This window comes from Hypanus sabinus, chromosome 11 (assembly GCF_030144855.1).
Source record: "Hypanus sabinus isolate sHypSab1 chromosome 11, sHypSab1.hap1, whole genome shotgun sequence".
NCBI lineage: Eukaryota > Metazoa > Chordata > Chondrichthyes > Myliobatiformes > Dasyatidae > Hypanus > Hypanus sabinus.
The window spans coordinates 54670008-54691364 of NC_082716.1; the positions used below are offsets into that span (position 1 = coordinate 54670008).

Genomic DNA, 21357 nt, shown 5'->3' on the forward strand with positions numbered 1-21357 from the left:
TTTTTAAAAAATCTTTTTCTATTAAAGGAGAATGCTGTAAGACAGATTTAGCTATTTAGAGATAACCTTCCAATCACTTGTGATATGCTCACCCAGCATTGTCCCTTCTATTTCATCTTCCTTCCATGCTGCCTCTCCACCATTCTCTTGCCCTTTCTACACCCGCTTTCTCACTCCACAAAGCAGCAAGTCCATTTCATATGCTATTCACATCTAAAATATATTTATGGAAAAAATATCCAAGATGATAATTGGCCAAACATATTTTGTGAACTGCCAAATTTGCTCAAACATTTTAGCAGAAACAAACCTATACCTGCTGTTTGACTCATCATCTTAGAGATAAATTCTAATCCATTTAATATGGTGAAATGGAAATTAATATAGACTTACAATGTTGTCTTTTGAGTTGGAATAACTTTTTGCACAGTTGCAAATTTCTGTGTAGGTTTTGAAGTTTAATTCAATGCAATCAAGCTATTCAAAATACGATTTGTTCTTAAGTTGTATAAAACTATTTTAATCAGTCTTACTTCAATGTAATTTTGAGATTGTTTATGCTTTCAATTATTTAACTAGAGAAAACCCAGTTATATCCATTATTTTGGGACATCAAATAATATTAAGTATTGACTTGTACTGCTATTGGGTAAATATGGTACTGAGTCGTTCAAATCAAAATGTACTGATCTTTAGAAAAAAATCTACAGAGGAAACTATGTTTAATATGTGTAGTATTCCAATACTTGTCATTTTGCGATTAATAAGCCCAGACAAAATGTTAGGATCAAACTTAGACTGTTCATTTTAAAAACATTGCTTAAAACCACATCATTGGGGTGGGGGTGCATTTATTGATAACTACAGGAGAAGGCATCTCAAAGTTATCGGTTGTTTGGTTTATTTGGATCAATATCCCATCGACTCCCCGACCTTACCCAAGTCTGAAATAGAATTTTGTTCTTATGAAAGCTATAGACTGTGTTTGACAGTGAACGAAATCACGATTACCTGCTCCAGAAATGCAAATCATTAGCACAGTTTTATATTTTGACAATAGCATTAATACATTAAGAATTCATTAATTCAACCTAAAAATTGGGATTTTAAAAAAACAGACTATGAAATTCGATAATGAAACTTATGCAATACGGCATTGACAAGATAAATCCATTCAGCAAAGAGATTATTTACAAATGTGTGACAATTTAAATTGACATCCTTTCATTAAAGAGACTTCATACATTATTCACTTTTTTTAATACAGAAAAAAATCCCAGAATTTCAAAGCCCAAAAATAGCTCTGCTATACTTTGCACCCAAATTGTAAATGAGTAGCTTAATTACTTTTAATATCAGGTAAAATTTCTCCAAGTATGTACATACAGAATATGCAAAATGTATTTTGAACACAGATATACACTGTACCAGTAGAATTGTAAAGTCCTAAATAAAATTGGAAGGATTAGACTTGCATGTGCATTTAAACAAACAAGTTTTTGTCAACTTCACTACAGTCTGTGAAATTAAAAACTGTAAAATCCTGTAAAGTTTTTTTTGTCTTTTGTTGCACATAAAGCAGCTTTCAAGTCAAGTAAAATATTTTTGACTGCAGAAGCAGATGTTTACATTCACAATCTAAATGATAAATTATTTAAATGCCATTGTTGACAGTTATTTACAAAATACTGCAGTTAGACTAAATTGTACCATACTTTCTCATTTATGAATTATGACATAGAAAAGTGACTGTTTTACATCAACAAAGCTGCACTTGTGTAAGGGTTCATTTTTACAATGCAATCTGTTCTCTAGTATCTAAACCAGGGTGGCCTGAGGATAGTTTCCCTTCTATTTTTGCATTATGAAAACTCATCCATGCACGATCCAGCTACAAAATGTTCACTAAACTTGGATTCCTTTCCTTTTCAACAAGAATGTTGTATTGCAGGAGGTTTCTCTGGTTTCAAATAGCAAGGGCTCTGTGGAGAAAATACTTGGACAAATACTTGATTTAAACTTTCCTCTTATTTATCAATGAATTAAATTTGGAGCTCACTATATGGAAAGCACACCTGGCTGTTATTGGCAACATTCTTCAAAATAGTCTCAAAGAAAAATTGGAAGTGTGACTTTAACTGGAAGTTGATTAAAAACTAATATTAATTAAGTAGAAAAAAAACTCTTAATAGAACAATTAGTCCATCAGAGCCTGAACAAAAAAAATAAGATTGTTTAAATTATACTTCTATAACAGCACATGGTGAAAATCCAAAAAGATATTGATTGAATTAATCAATTTTGCCTTTTAGTTGGAGATGGGGAATCCCCAACCCCATGTCTTTAGTGGAGGTGAAAAAAAAATTAGAAAACAGTAAAACAACATGTTAAAGATATTGGATTTAATTAGTAAGTGCAAATTGGAGTTGACAGTAAAGCTTTAAATTGCAGAAATGAATCTCATGGTAGTATACAGTGACATATCTGAACTTTGAGATGTAAATGGATTGGTTTGTTGGCAGCAAAATGACAAATAGAATTTAATTAAAGCACGGTAATATTTTTGAGGAGATGCAACAAGATGAAAAAATAAATAGAATGCTCTGGAATCTGTGGATGTGCATGGCTCTTAACATAACAGACAGGTCAATTAAGTAATTAACAGTAATTAAACAATGTAATATGTTATTACCTGTGGCTAAAAAAATGAATTGGATGTTATGCTTGAACTGCATGCAAAATGACGGGAAAGAAGTGATCGCACAGCCACAGCTGCAGAAGGGATTTACTAGACAGCTCCAGGACTGGGCAATTGTTGTTAATGAAACAAGATTACTGAGCTGATACAAAACAAGAGGCAGAAATGAAATGTACTAAAGTATGAGGGCTTTGAATAAATGGGGAGAATGTATTCACTTAGCAGGGAAGTCAAACACCAAGGAACAGAGATTTAATGTAATTTGTAGAAAAGACACAAGTAGCAAAATGTTTTCACACAGATGGTGGAGACAGGTGGAACTCAGCTGCGTGGATGACAATGTAATATGTTATTACCTGCGGCTAAAAATAAGGCATAAGAGCAGAATTAAGCTATTCGGCCCATCGAGTCTGTTCTGCCATGCCATCATGTCTGATTTATTCTCAACCTCATTCTCCTGCCACCTTCTTGTAACCTTTGATGCTGTGACAAATCAAGAACCTATCAACCTCCACTTTAAATATACTCAATGACATGGACTCCACAGTTGTACGTGGCAATGAATTCCACAGGTTCATCTTCCTCTGGCTGCAGAAATTCCTCTTCCTTTCTGTTCTAAGTGGTCTTTCCTTGATTCTGAGGTTGTGCCCTCTGTTGCTAGACTCACCCACTATAGGAAACATCCATGCTGTCTAGGCCTTTCAATATTCGATAGGTTTCAATAAGATCCCCCCCCCCCCCCCAACCCTTCTGCTAAACTCCAGCACATACAGGACCAGAGCCATCAAACACTCCATATGTTAATCCTTTCATTCCTGAAATCATTCTTGTGAACCGCTATAATGCCAGCACATCTCTTCTTAGATAAGGGGCCCAAAACTGCTCCCAATACTGCAAGTGAGGCCTCACCATTTCCTTATAAAGGGTCAGAATTGCATCCTTGCTCTTATATTCTTGTCCTCTCAAAATGAATGCTAACATTGCATTTGCCTTCCTCAGCACAAACTCAACCTGTAAGTTAACCTTTAGGGAATCCTGCACAAGGACTCCAAATTCTGTACACCTCCAATTTCTGAATTTTCTCCTCGTTTAGAAAATAGTCTATGCCTTTATTACTTATACCAAAGTGGATGACCAAACCCTTCCCTACACTATGTTCCATCTGCTGTTTCTTTGCCCATCCCCACAATCTGTTTAAGTTCTGCAGACTCCCTGATTTCTCAACAGTACCTGCTCCTCCACCTACCTTTGTATCGTAAGCAAATTTTCGAAAATTTGAGTAGTACACAAATATGTAATTATCTAGCCATTACCTGCATGGCAACACAATAATTACTGGAGAGGTTTTTTTTTGGACTGGCACCTGATGGCCTGAATAGTCTTCGGAGCCCTAGATTTTCCCTGATCCATTGACTAGGATGATACAATGCAGATAATTCCCTTCGCCATAGTGAATTTTGAAGTTTCATCTACAGAAGGCAATATTGCACACCAACTGGTGTTGTGAAAAAGAACAACTGCATTTTATTCTTGGACAAATAATTTTAACCCAACCCCCAATTTTTCTCCTATTTGTCCAGGCACTCAGGCTACAAGTGTTTTGGCACATTACTAAAATATCTACTTGCCCAAATGAAGAACGCAAACTAGAATAAAGAGGGAAATTCACATTTACGGTTTAAATCATTGTGTCCATATTAGATTTAGTAAATAGTTAACATGACCTTCCAAAGAAAATGAGGGCCCTGTGTGAGAAAGTCATGCATAAATATAAATATTTGAGTGAAATCATGTTCTTTTAATAAAGTCGTTCTAGATTATTGCAGTTAAAAAAATTGTTCCATTAGTGCAACACACAAAATGCTGGAGGAACTTAGCAGGTCAGGCAGCATCTATGGAACTGAATAAACAGTGAACATTTCAGTTTGAGGCCCTTCATCAGGACTGGAAAGGAAGGGGGAAAACACCAGAATAAGAAGGTGGGGGGAGCAAAGGATTATAAGCTGGCGGGTGATAGGGGGAGGAGGAATAAACTAAGAAGCTGGGAGGTGATAGATGGAAAAGGTAAAGGCCTAGAAAAGAAGGAATCACATAGCAGAGAGTGGACTTGGGAAAAGGGGAAGTGATAGATGAGGAGAAGAGGTAAGTGGGAAGCCAGAGTGGGGAAATGAAGAGGGAAAGCAGAGGGGGGAAAATTATTGGAAGTTAAAGAAATTTATGTTCATGCCAGGCTACTCACACAATATGAGGTGTTGCTCCTCCAATCTGATTGTGGCAGTAGAAGAGGACATGAAACAAAACGTCAGAATGGGAGTGGCAATTGGAGGTATAATGGCTAGCAGGAAGTCCAGCTTCTCACGAAGTCGCTCGACAAAATGGTCTCTCAGTCTATGTCAGGTCTCACCAATGCAGAGGAGACCACATCGAGAGCATCAGATAAAGGAGATTGGCAAGTGAAGTGTTGCCTCACCTGAAAGGACTGTTTTGGGCCTTGAATGGAGGTGAGGGAAGAGGTGAACGGGCAGTTGTGGTACTTCTTCCGCTTCCAGGGATAGGTGCCAAGAGGGAGATTAGTGGTGAGGAAAGAATGGTCATGATTTTAGTATTTTGATAACTCAAAGATTAAAAATTTACAAAAGCAGTTGCATAAGTTTATGGGTGCTGTTGTAAAATTAATTCATCTTACAATCTACTGCATATTTGTTTAAACTATTTAAAACACAATAGATTAAGTGCAATTGAATTGCCATCAGTTTCCTTCCACTACTGCTGTATTAAACAAGAAATGTCATTTTTAAAAATAGTTATAGTTCTCTAATGAAGTTGCATATTTTAATTAAATCTCGGATATGATGATATAAACTGACATGTCAAAAACGCTGATTAGAGTTTTTATGATGTATTAAACTGTTCTGCAAAGTGTATAGATTATCAATAGTTAATTGTTTTGAGCACCAATTTTTAGAAGTTTCAACATTCAGAACATTATTTCTGTAACCAAGTAATTCCGTGGAAATAAGGAAACCCATTGTGTCAAATGTAATTTCTATAAGTTTTTATATAGCAAACGAAATTTCTTTTTATAGAATGAGAAATGGAATTCTAACTGATTAATGGATTCCTTCACCAGAAAAGGAATATTCAATGAAGCAGAAAAGCAAAGTAAATTTTAAAAGACAAATGAACGAGAATGGCTGTAATATTTATTGTAAAATGAAATTTGTATATCAACCTAATGCCAATATCCCTGATCTATACAAAAATATCATCTGTATCATTAAGTGCTCTTGTCTAGAGAGCCAAGAATAATATTAATTAATTCAATATATGGACAACATCATTTATATATGTGGTTTGTTAAATTCAACCACAAATAACTGGTGAAATGAGACAACCTGAGCTTTTGCAGATATTTATTCTCAATATGAATATTTTTTGAAGAGCAGTGGCCGCCTTTAGTTTAAGTTGCATTTAGAAATTAACACACTTCAGAGTACCTTTTTGATTCTGGTACAAGGCTGTGCATATGACAATAGGGAAATGAAATGAGTGTCAGTATGTGAACGAATGCACATCGGTTATTGTAATGCATATGCAGATTAAATTCAATTATTTCTATTAAATGTTAAAGGGAACAAATATCTAATAGGTAATTTGCTTATGAATATGCTGATGCACCGAATTTTAATAAAATTTTATCAATGTTGTATTTGAAATAAACATTGGGGTGGTATTCTAAATTTAAAAATAAACTTGTACTCCTCCAATAACTAACATATTCAAAATTTTTCAGAGAAAGACAATTGAAAAAATCTTTTACCCTAATTTTTTAAGATGTGTATAAAAACATTTCCAACTTTTTATGGTTATTTTTGGATTGGTTTCTATGAAACAGATAACATCATTTGCTGAACCCTCCAAGTCCAAATTATCTTTCAATTATTGATAAGAAAATAGTTTTAAATTTCTTAGTTCATTTGCATTTGTTGATGCATTTTTTCTTTTTACAAAAATGGACATGTACAAGTTTGAGGCAGTATTTAATGGTGGTGCAATTCCTCAAGAGCATATGTGCTTTTGGTGCTCAGATACTTAACAAAAAAAAATCCACTCAGAAAATGAATGATATATGTAATAAATATATATAAACATTTGCACCAAATGACCTGCCATTTCACAGCCTCTAGATGACAGGCTGAAAAATCACCACATTAACATCAATTTCATAAATGATACATTTGTGAAGATAAAATATTAAAGATTATAATACTGGTTGATAAGTACCTTAGTAGTAAGTTTGGCACAAGTGTTGCCATTGGTCCAGCAATTGGCAAAAGAAAATTGGAAAAAATTGCCTGGCTTTCCTCACACAGGAAGCTGCAGTAAAGGATTTTAATCTTAAAGGTTAAACATTTTTCTACAGAAAAGTCATTTAAATTCTAAGTTGTAACCTCACGTTGGATTATCAGATCCACTGTATTCTGGAAACTCTTAAGAAGCGAGACTGCCTTTTCATGTTCCATGTGTATAAAATTATGACCATTGGCCTGCAACAAAAGAAAATACATGTATGCATAAACAATAATCTGTCTTTGTAAAATCGTAGTATTTTGTACCTTAAGCAACTTCCCCCACAGTATCTGGAATTCAGGTCTCTGTGGTCCCAGTGGAACCCATATTTAGCAGTTTATTTGTGCACAACTGTCAATTCTAACAATGCTGAGGATTCTAAAAGATTCATCCCCTCACCAAACTGCAACCCTTCTCCATTAGGTTAACTTTGTAGACACATCCAAATACTAGCAACACACACAAAGTGCTGGTGGAACGCAGCAGGCCAGGCAGCATCTATAGGAAGAAGTATAGGCGACGTTTCGGGCCAAGACCCTTCGTCAGGACTAACTGAAAGAAGAGATCGTAAGAGATTTAAGAGGGGGAGAAGTGATAGGAGAAGACAGGAGGGGGAGGGATGAAACTAAGAGCTGGAAAGTTGATTGGCAAAAGGGATACAGAGCTGGAGAAGGGGGAGGATCATGGGACGGGAGGCCTAGGGAGAAAGAAAGGGGGAGGGGAGCACCAGAGGGAGATGGAGAGCAGGCAAGGAGTGATTGTGAGAGGGACAGAGAGAAAAGGGGTGGGAAATAATTAATAAATAAATAAATAGGGGATGGGGTAAGAAGGGGAGGATGGGCACTAACAGAAGTTAGAGAAATCAACATTCATGCCATCAGGTTGGAGGCTACCCAGCCGGTATATAAGGTGTTGTTCCTCCAACCTGAGTGTGGCTTCATCTTGACAGTGAGGAGGCCATGGATAGACATATCAGAGTGGGAATGGGATATGGAATTAAAATATGTGGCCACTGGGAGATCCTGCTTCCTCTGGTGGACAAAGCGTAGGTGTTCAGCAAACTGGTCTCCCAGTCTGGGGTCTCACCAATATACAGAAGGCCACACTTGGAGCACCCAATATAGTATATCACATCAGTCGACTCACAGGTGAAGTGTCGCCTCACCTGGAAGGACTGTCTGGGGCCCTGAATGGTGGTGAGGGAGGAAGTGTAAGGGCAGGTGTAACACTTGTAATCTGGCGTACTGACCTCTACCTTGCCGAAGTGTTTCCGGTGTGGCCTTCTACATATTGGTGAGACTCGATATTAGGCATCGGTCTAGTGATCTGAAGGTCGCTAGTTCGAGCCTCAGCTGAGGCAGCGTGTTGTGTCCTTGAGCAAGGCACTTAACCACACGTTGCTCTATGATGACACTGGTGCCAAGCTGTATTGGCCCTTGCCCTTCCCTTGGACAATATCAGTGGTGTGGAGAGGGGAGACTTGCAGCATAGGCAACAGCTTGTCTCCCATACAACCCTGCCCAGGCCTGCGCCCTGGAAACTTTCCAAGTTGTAAATCCGTGGTCTCAAGGCAATTAATTGAATTAAAATTCCCCGAGGAGTCATGCCTCTCATTTGTTAGTCTGATCCAATAATTTATCCACTATGCTACCATATCACAACTCCGTTACCATGACTTTTTTTGGATGCTCTTAAGGTATATTTATGTCCTTTGTATAGTACCATCATCAAAATTTGTACCTGATGTTTAATATATCTTTATTACTTCCAAATTTTATATCCTAGTAATAAAAGTCTTTTTTTCTGATTTAAAATTGCCATTGTTGCTATAATTAATAGTTGCTTAACTTGCATCCCCTGTTCCTTTTCCCATAATACCCCCTTCATTTTTGTTAAAATTTTCTAAGCTGCAGGTGATTTTTCTAATTTTCTTACCAACTTTCATCACCTTTCATTTATCTATGAAAAATATTTCTTTATTAACCAGCAAGTTTGCATGTTATTGAACTGTCTATTTATGTCCATTTATGTATTCCCATGCCTGTGCATATAAATTAGTAAATCTGTAAGTCATTGTCAGAAGTTTACTGCTGGGGTTTATTTATCAAGCAAGGATTTTTCCCTTTTTATGGGGGGGGGGGTTTGCCTTGCCCCAAACCATTCTATTTGTCAGAAAGAATTGCAGGGCCTTGCAATCAAAGATTCCCACAGAACGTTATGCAAAGATCCTGCTGAGATGATCCCCAAATCAAATGATATGAATGCTGATTCTGGCACCATGTTAATCAAGCAGAAGCAGAACCAGAATCGAGTTTATTATCACTGGCATGTGTTGTGAAATTTGTTAACTTAGCAGCAGCTTAATGCAATACAAAATATAGAAGAAGAAAAATAATAAATAAGTAAATCAGAGGATATTGAATAGATTAAAAATAGTGCAAAAACAATATATTAAAAAAGTGAGGTAGTGTTCATGGGTTCAATGTCCATTTAGGAATTGGATGGCAGAGGGGAAGAAGTTGTTCCTGAGTCACTTCAGGCTTCTGTACCTCCTGCCTGATGATAACAGTGAGAAGAGGGCATGCCCTGGGTGCTGGAGGTCCTTAATAATGGACACTGCCTTTCTGAGACAGCACTCCCTGAAGGTGTCTTGGGTATTTTGTAGGCTAGTACCTAAGTTGGAACTGACTAAATTTACAACCCTCTGCAGCTTCTTTAGGTCCTGTGCAGTAGCCCCTCCATACCAGACAGTGATGCAGCCTGTCAGAATGCTCTCCATGGTTCATCTATAGAGGTTTTTGAGTGTTTTTGTTGACATACCAAATCTCTTCAAACTCCTAATGAAGTATAGTTGCTGTCTTGCCTTCTTTATAGCTGCATCGATATGCTGGGACCAGGTTAGGTCCCCAGAGATCTTGACACCCAGGAACTTGAAACTGTTCACTCTCTCCACTTCTGATCCCTCTGAGTATTGGTATGTGTTACTTTGTCTTACCCTTCCTGAAGTCCACAATAAGCTCTTTTGTCTTATTGACGTTGAGTGCAAGGTTGTTGCTGTGACACTACTCCACTAGTTGGCATATTTCACTCCTGTACGCCCTCTTGTCTCCATCTGAGATTCTACCAACAACAGTTGTATTGTCAGCAAATTTATAGATAGTATTTGAGCTATGCCTGGCCACACAGTCATGTACATATAGAGAGTAGAGCAGTGGGCTAAGCACACACCACTGAGGTGCGCCAGTATTGATTGTCAGCAAGGAGGAGGAGACATTATCACCAATCCACACAGATTGTGGTCTTCCAGTTAGGAAGTTGAGGATCCACTTACAAAGGGAGGTGCAGAAGCCCAGGTTCTGTAACTTCTCAATCAGGATTGTGGGAATGATAGTATTAAGTGCTGAGCTATAGTCGATGACATAGGTGTTTGTGTTGTCCAGGTGATCTAAAGCCGTGTGAAGAACCATTGAGATTGCATCTGCCATTGACCTATTGTGGTGGTAGGCAAATTGCGATGGGTCCAGGTCCTTGCTGAGGCAGGAGTTCAGTCTAATCATGACCAACCTCTCAAAGCATTTCATCACAGTAGATGTGAGTGCTACTGGGTGATAACCATTAAGGCAGCTCACACTCACATTATTCTTCTTAGGCACTGGTATAATTGTTGCCTTTTTGAAGCAAGTGGGAACTTATGCCGTAGCAGTGAGAGGTTGAAAATGTCCTTCAATACTCCCGCCAATTGGTTGGCACAAGTTTTCAGAGCCTTACCAGGTACTCCATCGGGACTTTCCGCCTTGTGAGTGTTCACCCTCTTTAAAGACAGCCTAACATTGGTCTCTCAGACAGAGATCACAGGGTCACTGGCTGCAACAGGGATCTTCACAGCTGTAGTTATATTTGCCCTTTCAAAACAGGCATAGAAGGCGTTGAGTTCATCTGGTAGTGAAGCGTTGCTGCCATTCACGCTATTGGGTTTTGCTTTGTGGTAAGTAATGTTTTGCAAACCCTGCCAGAGTTGCCGTGCATCCGATGTCACCTCCATCCTTGTTCGAAATTGTGTCTTCACCCTTGAAAAAGCTCTCCACAAGTCATACCTGGTTTTCTGGTACAGATCTGGGTTGCCAGCCTTGAATGCCACAGATGTAGCTTTCAGCAGACAATGTACCTCTTGGTTCATCCACGGCTTCTGGTTTGGGAACGTACAGCAGGTCTTTTTAGGCACACTCTCACCCACACAGGTTTTAATGAAGTCGGTTACTACTGCAGCATACTCATCCAGATTTGAAGATGAATCCCTGAATACAGTCCAGTCCAGCGATTCAAAGCTGTCCTGTAGGCACCCCTGTGCTTCCCTTGTCCATACCTTCTTTGTCCTCACTACTGGTGCTGTTGTCTTCAGTCTCTGCCTGTACGCAGGGAGTAGAAGCACAGCCAGGTGATCAGACTTCCCAAAGTGAGGGCGTGAAATAGCACAGTAGGCATTCTTTCTGGTGGTGTAACAGTGGTCCAGTGTGTTGCTTCTTCTAGTATTGCAAATGATCTGTTGATGGTAATTGCTTCATGATTTTTTTTTAAGATTGGCCTGGTTAAAATCCCCCCAAATGATGGTGAAAGCACTAGGGTGTGCTGTTTCGTGCATGTTGATCCCATTGCTCAGACCATCTGAAGCCTGACTGACATTGGCCTGAGGTGGAATGTATACCACTATCACAATGATCACGCAAAGCAAATGGAATCCCACATTCTTCCTTCTTTCACATTGAAATATCTGCCCTTTAAACCCATACTTCCCCTTCCATTTTGTAATCAATTTATGACCATTAAACTATCTGGCCTTCCATGCATTGGTGTTACAGATCTACTATGTGGTATTTAATTTTCAGCTAATATTTATGCTGAGTTGCTTGTTTTAAATGTTCAAGTCACAGTTACAAAAATACAGATTAAAATATAGGTAATGTCATGGGTAACAGATTTCTTTTTTTTTGAGATCTGGTCATTGACTCTATCTTGAAGCAAATAGTGTGAAAATACATGTCCATGGAAATTTTTTATGTCTGTTATTTATGCCTCACCAAATTGATAATTTCCATTGAAATTTCCAACATCCTCATCTCACCTTCAGGATTTTGTCTCCAGGCTGTAACAGGTTGGATGCTGGTCCGTCAGGTTGCACTCTAGTAACAAAGATTCCCTGTTGAAGCAAGAGAGACAGTTATGGATTGACTTTATTATGTAGGATAATAAAGTGGCATACAATGTACAATTCCCTATTTTGCTTTTATTTCATTTTTTTTGTAGATTCTTAGTAGTTCTATTTCACTGAAAGATGCGAAAAAAATTTCTGTGTTGCTACAGTGGAGAACAAAAAAGATGGATCAGTAGAGATATTCCTAAGAGTTGAGGGTATTCTGTACTTGACCTTGGAATTACTAATATGTGAAGTGGTTATGCAAAACAGAATGTTGCTGCCTCCTTCAACGGCATTTCTAAAATTTTGATTATTTTAAAAATTGGATTGTTGTGAATAAGGTACCCATAAATGCAGTTTCCTAACATTTGCAAAATAAAGTGAAAGTTTGTTTTATGGAGGATTTAAAACTTAACAAGGGTAAAATTTCCCATCGATGAATAAGACCATAGGATATAGGAGTAGAATTAAGCAACCTGTCCTATCAAGTCTGCTTCGTCAATTCATCATATCTGATCCAATTTTCCTCTCAGCCCCAGTCTCCTGCCATTTCCCCTTATCCCTTCATGCCCTGACCAATCAGGATTCCATCAACCTCTAACTTAAATCTGCAAAAAGACTTGCCTGTGGCAAAGAATCCCACAGATTCACTACTCTCTGGCTAAAGAAATTCCTCCTTACCTCCATTCTAAAAGGATGCCTCTCTATTCTGAGGCTGTGTCCTCTGGTCTCAGCCTCTCCCACCACATGCACTCTATCAAGGCCTTTCACCATTTGATAGGTTTCAATTAAGTCACCCTTCATTATTTTGCTTTTCATATGAAGAGCCATACAATCCTGGAATAAATATTCATGAATCTCCTTAGAACCCTCTTTGTATAGCAATTTGCCTTCAATACTTATAAGGACTGATGGTAGGTTCTCTTTGTTTTGCAAGAGCAATTTGGAGCTGCTAGTACAATCCTAGAGATGTAAATAAACATTGCATTTATATATTTTCAAACTCCCATGAAGTCAAAGGCAATGCATACAACTACATAGATTTTGATACATCATTCATCAATCATTGACTTTTCCTTCACCAACTCAAAAATCAACAGAGCTACTTAAATTTATTACTGTGCCAAATGACATAACAAGTGTAATTAAACAAAAACTAACACGGGAAAGTCAAAGTATAATATTGTGGTTGTATTTTCCATTGTTAAACATAACTGTGATTTTCTTTGCCATTCATTGCATTCGTGTATTTATGTAGTAACTTATAATCATGAATTAAAATTGCAATATGAGCCAAAACACAAATTAGTTGAGTCCCCCACCCCCAAAGACTTGGTATATGTTAAATTAGTTAATGGCATTGATTAATTCCCATACAAAGCTGATGAAAAAGACAGATATTGAAAGGAAGTTGACATTAAGCTAATTAAATAATGTGAACACAAGCAATAACCTAAATCACTGAGATATATTAGATAGAATCAAATATGGATGTGTAAGGCAATAAATATTTACAAATTAACTATAAAAGAATATTGTTACTTGTGAGCAGCATCAGATTTAACATGCAAGCAGGACTTTCTGCTGAGTTTGAGCTCCATTGGGTTATCAGACAATTGGCAAGGGCCATTAAAAATAAGTTGGGGTTATGTGGAATAGCCGTTGTATGACTGGACAGCATTAGAGTGGGAAACGAGGTTTTGGCTCAAGAGGCTTCAGCAAGTCCAAGGTCCTGGAGTCCATTTTGGAACAGCCATTGTGTGAGTGGGTCAGTGTAGGAGTCTGAAGTGTTGGCTTAAAAGGCATTGACAAGGAGGCAGAAGTGAGTGCAGATAAGAGCAGTTAAGTGTTTTTTTATATAGTAGTTAACTAAAAATATACCAAAATGTAACTAATTAAATAAAGTAGGATCAGGTGATGTGTTGCAGATGCATGATATGGGAGCTAGAGGACTCCATTATGGTTCCTGGTGACCACATCTTAAGCAGTTTGGTTCCTTGAGCAACTTAGGCTCAAAGTTTCAGCCCTGCATTGCAACAAGGAGGAGGAAATGTCACCTCTACACCATGTTCCAGAAGGCAATCACACCCATTAGATGAACTACTTCGAATATATGTGGCCAGGGGCAAGAGGGTGTGGCTGTGAGTGAGGTAGGTAGAGGTCTCCAAGAGGTAGTGCTGGAGGAGCCTCACCTGTTGAGTAAACTCAATGGCTTTCAGATTGTTGCTCCCTCAGAAGATGAGAGGATGAGCAACCAAACCATGGCACTGTGGTTCAGAGAGTCATTCAAGAGGGGGGAGAAAAGAGAAATGTACTTGTAATTGGGTATAGCACTATCAGGGGAATAGACACAATTCTCAGTCACAAGGATCGAGAGTCCGGAAGGTTGTGTTTTCTGCCTGGTGCCTGGGTTCAGAACATCACGACTGACACGCAGAAGAATTCGGAGTGATCATTGGAAGAACAAGGAAGGAGTTTTGGTTGAGGAAGTTTGAGCAGCTGGGGATTAAGTTAGAAGAAAGAACCAGAAAGGTAACAATGTCTGGATTGTTACCTGAGCCATGGCAGACCTGCACTGCATTAATATGATCAGAGAGTTAAATGTGTGGGTCTAAGATTGGTATGGGACAGGTGGGTTTGAATTCATGGGGCACTGGCACCAGTACTGGGGAAGGAGTAGGCTGTTCTGATAGGACATGCTCCACCCGAACCAGGCTGGGGCCTGGGTCCTGACAAATTGCATAACCAAGGCTGAGGACAGAGTTGTAAATGAAACCGTAGGGGGTGGGTTCAACAGCTCAGAAAAGCATGGATAAAGTTAAAGGGAAGGAGAGTGCAGGAGAGGTGATAAAAGTTTCCAAAGTAAAGAATATGACTAAAAAAGTTTAGAAAGGGATAAGAATTTAATTTCAAGCAACATGGAGACAAAAATGAAAATATGGATGGTGAATTCAGGACTGAAGGTGTTACATTTGAATGCACACAGGATACAAAATGAGGTAGATGATCTTGTAGTGCAGTTAGAAATTGGCAGGTTGTGGGGATCAGAGGGCTGAGCTGAAAGATTACATCAAGCTTAGCACCCAAGGATGTTGAACGAACATTGTATTGATAAAGCAGGCAAGTGGGCAGAAGGGGGTGTGATGTATTTGTTCATTAAAATAAAATCCTTAGAAATAAGTGACATAGGACTGGAAGATGTAGAATACTTGTGGTTAGAGTTAAGAAACTGCAAGGGTGAAAAGACCCTGATGTGAGTTATATTCAGGTCTCCAAACAATAACCAGAATGTAGGGGTTACAAATTGCATTGGGAGATAGAAAAGGCATTTAAGCAGATAAGGGCAATGTTATGTCGGTCGTAAGTAATTCCAATATGCAGGTAAATTGGGAAAAATCAGGATGGTGCTGGATCCCAAGAGAAGATGCTTGTAGAATGCCTATGAGATGGCTTTTCAGAACAACTTTTGGTCACTTCTCCTAGGGAAAAAAGCAATTCTGGATTGAGTGTTGTGTAATGAATCAGATTGTATTAGGGAGCATAAGGTAAAGGAACCCAGTGATATAATATGTCAGAATTCATCCTGCAGTTTTAGAGGAAGAAGCTAAAATCAGATGTGTCATTAATACAGTGGAGTAAAGGGAACTACAGAGGCATGAGAGAGGATCTGGCCGAAGTTGATAGGAAGGGGACACTAACAGGTCTGATAGTAGAACAGTGATGGCTGGAGTTTCTGGGAGTAATTCAGAAGACATAGGATCAGCTCATCCCAATGAAGAAGAAGCATTCTAAAGGGAGGATGAGGCGACCATGGTTGACAAGGGAAGTCAAAGACAGCATAAAAGCAAAAAAGAGGGCATACAATATAGCCAAAATTAGTGGGAAGATAAAGGATCAGGAAGCTTTCAAAAACAAACTCAAAGCAACTATAAAAGCAATAAAGAGAGAAAAGAGGAAATATGAAGATAAGCTAGCCAATTATATTGTAGCGGTTACTTTAAAACAAACCAAAACTGCTGAAAGACTAAGCCAGGAGATCAATACTCTATGATGTGCTTCAAAATAACAAAGTTCCAAAGTTGAGAAAGGTACTTTCGATCCTTGATTATGAAACCAGAAAGATGAACAATCTCGTGGTGATGCGAAGCTAATGAAACAAATTAGTGATATAACATTCAAATTAGTGAAGTAATGAAGCTAGCAGTTGAACTAAAGTATTTAAGCAAAGTTAACGTTCCAATAACATCCCAATTAGTTTAACTAAGCGGTCAAATAAATTAGTGTTCTGAATATAGGATAAGGAGTCTTTATATGCACTTTATATGTGATTTAGTATAATGTATTGATATATATTTTTTCTTGCACTCTATATTCTTATATGTATATTAAAAATATTGGAAAGAAATAAATGTGTTTTGTATGTACTAACAGTGGTATCAAAATTAGCGATCAACAAAAAAATTCATTCCCGGCTGCCTCTAACTCTCAACTAGACTAAACAATGAATGAAGTGAGAACACGTAACTATACTCATTTTCTTCTATCATGTCCTAACCCATATGACAGAAAATAGATACATCCTACATTCCTGTCCCTCAAATATTACACTATAACAATTACAACTACAAATACTACTAATATAGAAAACATGAAATCTTCAAGGACAAACATCTTAACATTTATACAAATATCCTCTTTCTTCTTCCAGACAAATCACGTAACAGTTACCTAGGCCCGAGGTTACTAGCACTTACCCAGTACAGAGTGATCTTTACCACCGCTCTCTGTCATCAGTAAGTCAAGATAAAGCTATGAAGCATCAAGAGCAGTAGCTCCCTAAACCTCGGCCTCCCATAGAAGACAGATCTTGGTTATAGGCCTGTCCAGAGAGTTGATCTTGGTCTAGATGTGCACCTGCCACACAAATCCTCTTCTGTCTGGAAGGACTTGAATAACTCTTCCCACAATCCGTGAGTTTCAAAGCGCCGTGTCATCATCGATAAGTACAATATCCCTTGGGAGAAAATTGTGTATTGTACCTGACCATTTCTGACGATCTTGTAATTTTAGTAGATATTCCTTGACCTACCATTTCCAAAGCAAATTTGACATACATTGGAATACTTACATCTACGATGAGAATAAATTAACTCTCCTGGTGGTAAGGATGGTGAGGTCTAAAGAAGCAATAGATTGTTTGGTATTAATGCCTCCAAATCATTGAGATTGGAGGATGCTTTAATAATTGGATGACCATTGATAATAGCCTCTGCTTCACAAAGGATTGTGTGGAAACCCTCATCAAGATTCTGTATCTTCATGGTGGAATTGAAGACCTTTTGCACAGATCCAATCAATCTCACCCATGTGAACCAGTCAAGGGGTTAAATATCCACTTAAATCCACTTCTCAATAGCTTCTTGCAACTCACACTCAGCTGCAATAAAGTTTGTCACATTATTTGAGTGCAGTTCACAAACCTGTCCTCGTCTTGCTATAAAGCGTTGAAATGCATTAACAAAACAATCTGTGTCTAAAGAAGAGGCACTTCAATTTGAACAGCCAGTACCTCTTCACTGTACTCCTTCAGCTCAAATGAGTCCAACTCCTCCTCAACCTGCATGGCATTCATTGTAACATTCCTCTTGACTTCCAGTCATGTAGCAGTTGTTCTTCAGAACAATAAAAATTCACATGCCATTCACTTTCAGGCTAAAGAAGATACTGGGCCTTGCTGCCCAAGTCTCATTCTACAGGAATGCTTTCACCGTCAACCTTCCAGAGGCCACATCTGCCAGGTTGCTTGAAGTGTTTATGTTCCTCTCTTGAGATGCCTGTGAGATCTTAACAATTTCTGAAACTCCACTTGCAACAAAAGGTTTGAACCTTGAAGCTTCAATCTCAATGTACTTCAGCACAGAAGTGCCATTGGTCCAAAAAACGGAGTCATGAAGCTACATAAGCAATCCCTTCCTCCACAATGTGCCCATACAACTTCCCATCGTAGTAACGGTGAGCTCCATACGAGAGATGGAAACTGACTTCAACAGAGCTACTTAGATTTTACCATGATAAAAGCACCGTGCATCTGAGAGCGCATGCTGTGCAACAATAGGTGAGTCAATGCTCCATAGACATCTTTGCTTACATTTGCAAAGTGATGTAACTATGCAGCAGTAACTTCTCCAAAATCTGAGGGCTTTCAAACATCTAGCAACCTTGAAGTCTTCCAATTGGCAGAGTTCTTCCAGCCTGCTTGTCCACTCATGAGCAACTGATGTTGATATAGGGTCATCCAAGTCAAGCCTTTTCTTACATAGATCTTATAGGATCTTCTTAGCAGACACCATCACCGGAACAAGATTCCTGAAGGATCATAGAAGGAACTAACTGTGGAGAGGATCCCCCTTCTGGTGAGTGGTCTATCTTGGATCGTGATCTTGAAATTGAAAGTATCAGATTGAATGTACCATTGCATACCCAGTAATCTCTCCACTGAAGGTATATCTTGATCCAAACCCAAATCCAAATCCTTCATGTCTTTTGTTCTTTACTCTTCTGGTACCACAGCTAGCACACTATGTTTGTTGATTATCCACTTTGTGAGACAAAAGTTGCCTTTAGCACAAATGGATACAAGGTCATGATAGAGAGACACTGCGTCTTCCTCAGAGGACATTGATACAAGGCCGTCATCAACATGGAAGCCACACAAAACTTTATCCACTGTCTCACAATTGAACTGTTTTTCTTTGTCTTCTATGCATTTCCTAAGAGCGAAATTGACACAGCTTGGTGATGAAGTTGCTCCAAAGCAATGTACTACCATTCTAAAGTCTACCATATCTTTGTTGAGGTCATCATCAGGCCACTAGAGAAAGCTCAACAGATCTGCATCTTCTGCTGGTGCTTTAATCTGACGGTAATTCAATATCTGCCATTATCAACACTTGTTCTTTTCTGGATGTTCTCTTCTCACTACTGCTACAGGAGCCTCAAGACTCGCATCACCAGGTTCAGGAGCAGTTACTACCCCTCAACTTTGAACCAAAGGAATAACTTCACTCACCCCATCATTGAAATGTTCCCACAACGAATAGACTCACTTTCAAGGATTCTTCTTCTCATGCTCTCAGTATTGATTGCTTATTTATTTATATTATTCTTTCTTATTTTGACAATTGCACTGTTTGTTGTCTGGTTGAATGCCCTAGTTGGCCATTCATTGATTCTGTTAAAGTTATTATTCTATATTCAAAGTTTTCCTTTTCTGGGGTGACAAGCACCATGATGTGGAATATACCAGATTTTTCCTTCACCGCATTCCAGATCCTCTGCTGGCACATTTTCAGTAAAACCTTTAAACATGACATGCTTTATGAAAGCTGTGAAGTCTGTGTGAAATGACAAATCCTCCTTAAACCCCTTTCTTAGATGTAGAACATGTTGTTCTGCAACCTTCCTATTATATGGCATGGTAACCTATTTCTTTCTCAAAGGTAAACCCATCTGATAGTGGCCATCCACTAGTTTTGCAGAATTCATAGCCAGCTCCATGAACTTGTGATCTTCTCTTGACAAGGCATGTTGTTTATCATTACTGCATTTAAGGAAGTCTGTCTAGCACTGCTGCTGCCAAAGCGTATCCAAGTTCAAAACGGAAATGCTGTTAACTGTCAGCTCTGGCTGTACGCAGTCTCTTCCATCATCATGGTCTCTTTTCAGTGGTCAATTCGCAGTCCAACTCAACATTGTTCTAATTGCATCATCAACAATGCGAATCATTGTCAACAGCTCCTATACTTTAGGTCCCTTCCTTTTCCATAGTTGCTCCTTCTTTTCTGTGTGTGCTCCTCTCGTTCTTCCAATGGACGTTTGTCCTTCAGTAATCATTGATGTGCAATTAATGCAGCTAAATCAGCCTCTCTTTTAATGCGCGCAGAGGAGGTATTTGATACAGAAGGTGCTCTGCCTGAAGCAGGACTTCGAGCTTTGCGGATCCTGTGTGCCCGCTGCTATATGCGTAGTCAAAACATGCCTTGGGATTTGAGAAACATTGTCTGATGGAAGGTGAGACACATATTCACTTGTAGCAACATGACCTTCAGTGGAGCACGTTTTGTTCAACCATTGTTTCACATCCCCTATGAATGCACTATTATAGCAATCAATGCTTGAAAAACATCTATTTTCTCTCTCCTGCTCGAGTTTGGGAAGTTAGGAGATTAGCATGTGATGTTGCTTAGCAATAGTTGGAGATGAGTCAAGTCCTCAAGATGAAGTTTTACTTGCAAGGTATTTTCTTTAATTTTCATAAGATCGTTAATTGATGGTATTAAACCTTTAATTTTGTTCACATTTGTTTTACATTCCTTTTGAAGACTTTCAATCCTACCGACTAAAGCTTTCAAAGTAAGTTTAATTTCTCTTTTGCCAACCCCAATTCCAGTCGTTGGTGCCAGTTCCATGCTCTGACACAATCTCCTTATTGCGCCATTTGCAATTAACTCTTTGTTCACCCACAGGATTGGCAATATTTTATTCAATAAATGTAGTTACACCAGACCAAACAAACAGCCTTCAATTCAAAGGTTGGTAACCGGAATACTTCAGTACTTCAATAAAACAAAGCGATGAACCCTCAGGCAAACACCCACACCACAGGATCGAACAATGGTTCCCAATGAACAGGCAGTACTGACCTCTTAAAACTGTGTTCAAACCACAAATACACAGCATGAATCAACAAAAGGCCGTCACTTGCCTCAAGTTGCTCTGGCTTCTCAGTGTTGTGATTCCAATTTCACCGACAGATCCAAAGGCAATCCTTTGCTGTAGACTGGTGTTCATTTGGTAAAACATTTTTTTTTGTTGACAAAATCTAGTAGTTACTTTAAAACAAACCAAATCTGCTGAGAGACTAAGCCAGGAGACGCTGTATGACGTGCTTCAAAATAATAACTTCCAAAGTTGAAGTTGTTCAATCTTTTATTATAAAACCAGCAAAGATGAATGATCATGTAACAAAGAAAAACTAACAAAATTAAATTAGCGATATAATGTTCAAATTCGTGAAGTAACAAAGTTAGCAGTCGAACTAACACATTTAAGTGAAGTT

At 38.5% G+C, this 21357-nt stretch overlaps 1 protein-coding gene across 3 annotated transcripts in view; it reads right to left on the bottom strand.

The window, feature by feature from the left end:
- Nucleotides 1–7137: 7137 nt before the first annotated feature.
- The window catches only part of lrrc7 (leucine rich repeat containing 7), a 247808-nt gene continuing 233588 nt past the window's right edge, over nucleotides 7138–21357 (bottom strand). For all 3 annotated transcript variants that reach the window (XM_059983603.1, XM_059983601.1, XM_059983602.1), the window contains 2 exons: nucleotides 12168–12242; nucleotides 7138–7245 (listed from right to left, as the gene is read on the bottom strand). In XM_059983603.1, the coding sequence (XP_059839586.1) occupies nucleotides 7138–7245; nucleotides 12168–12242 (183 nt within the window). The remainder of the gene's footprint in view (nucleotides 7246–12167; nucleotides 12243–21357) is intronic.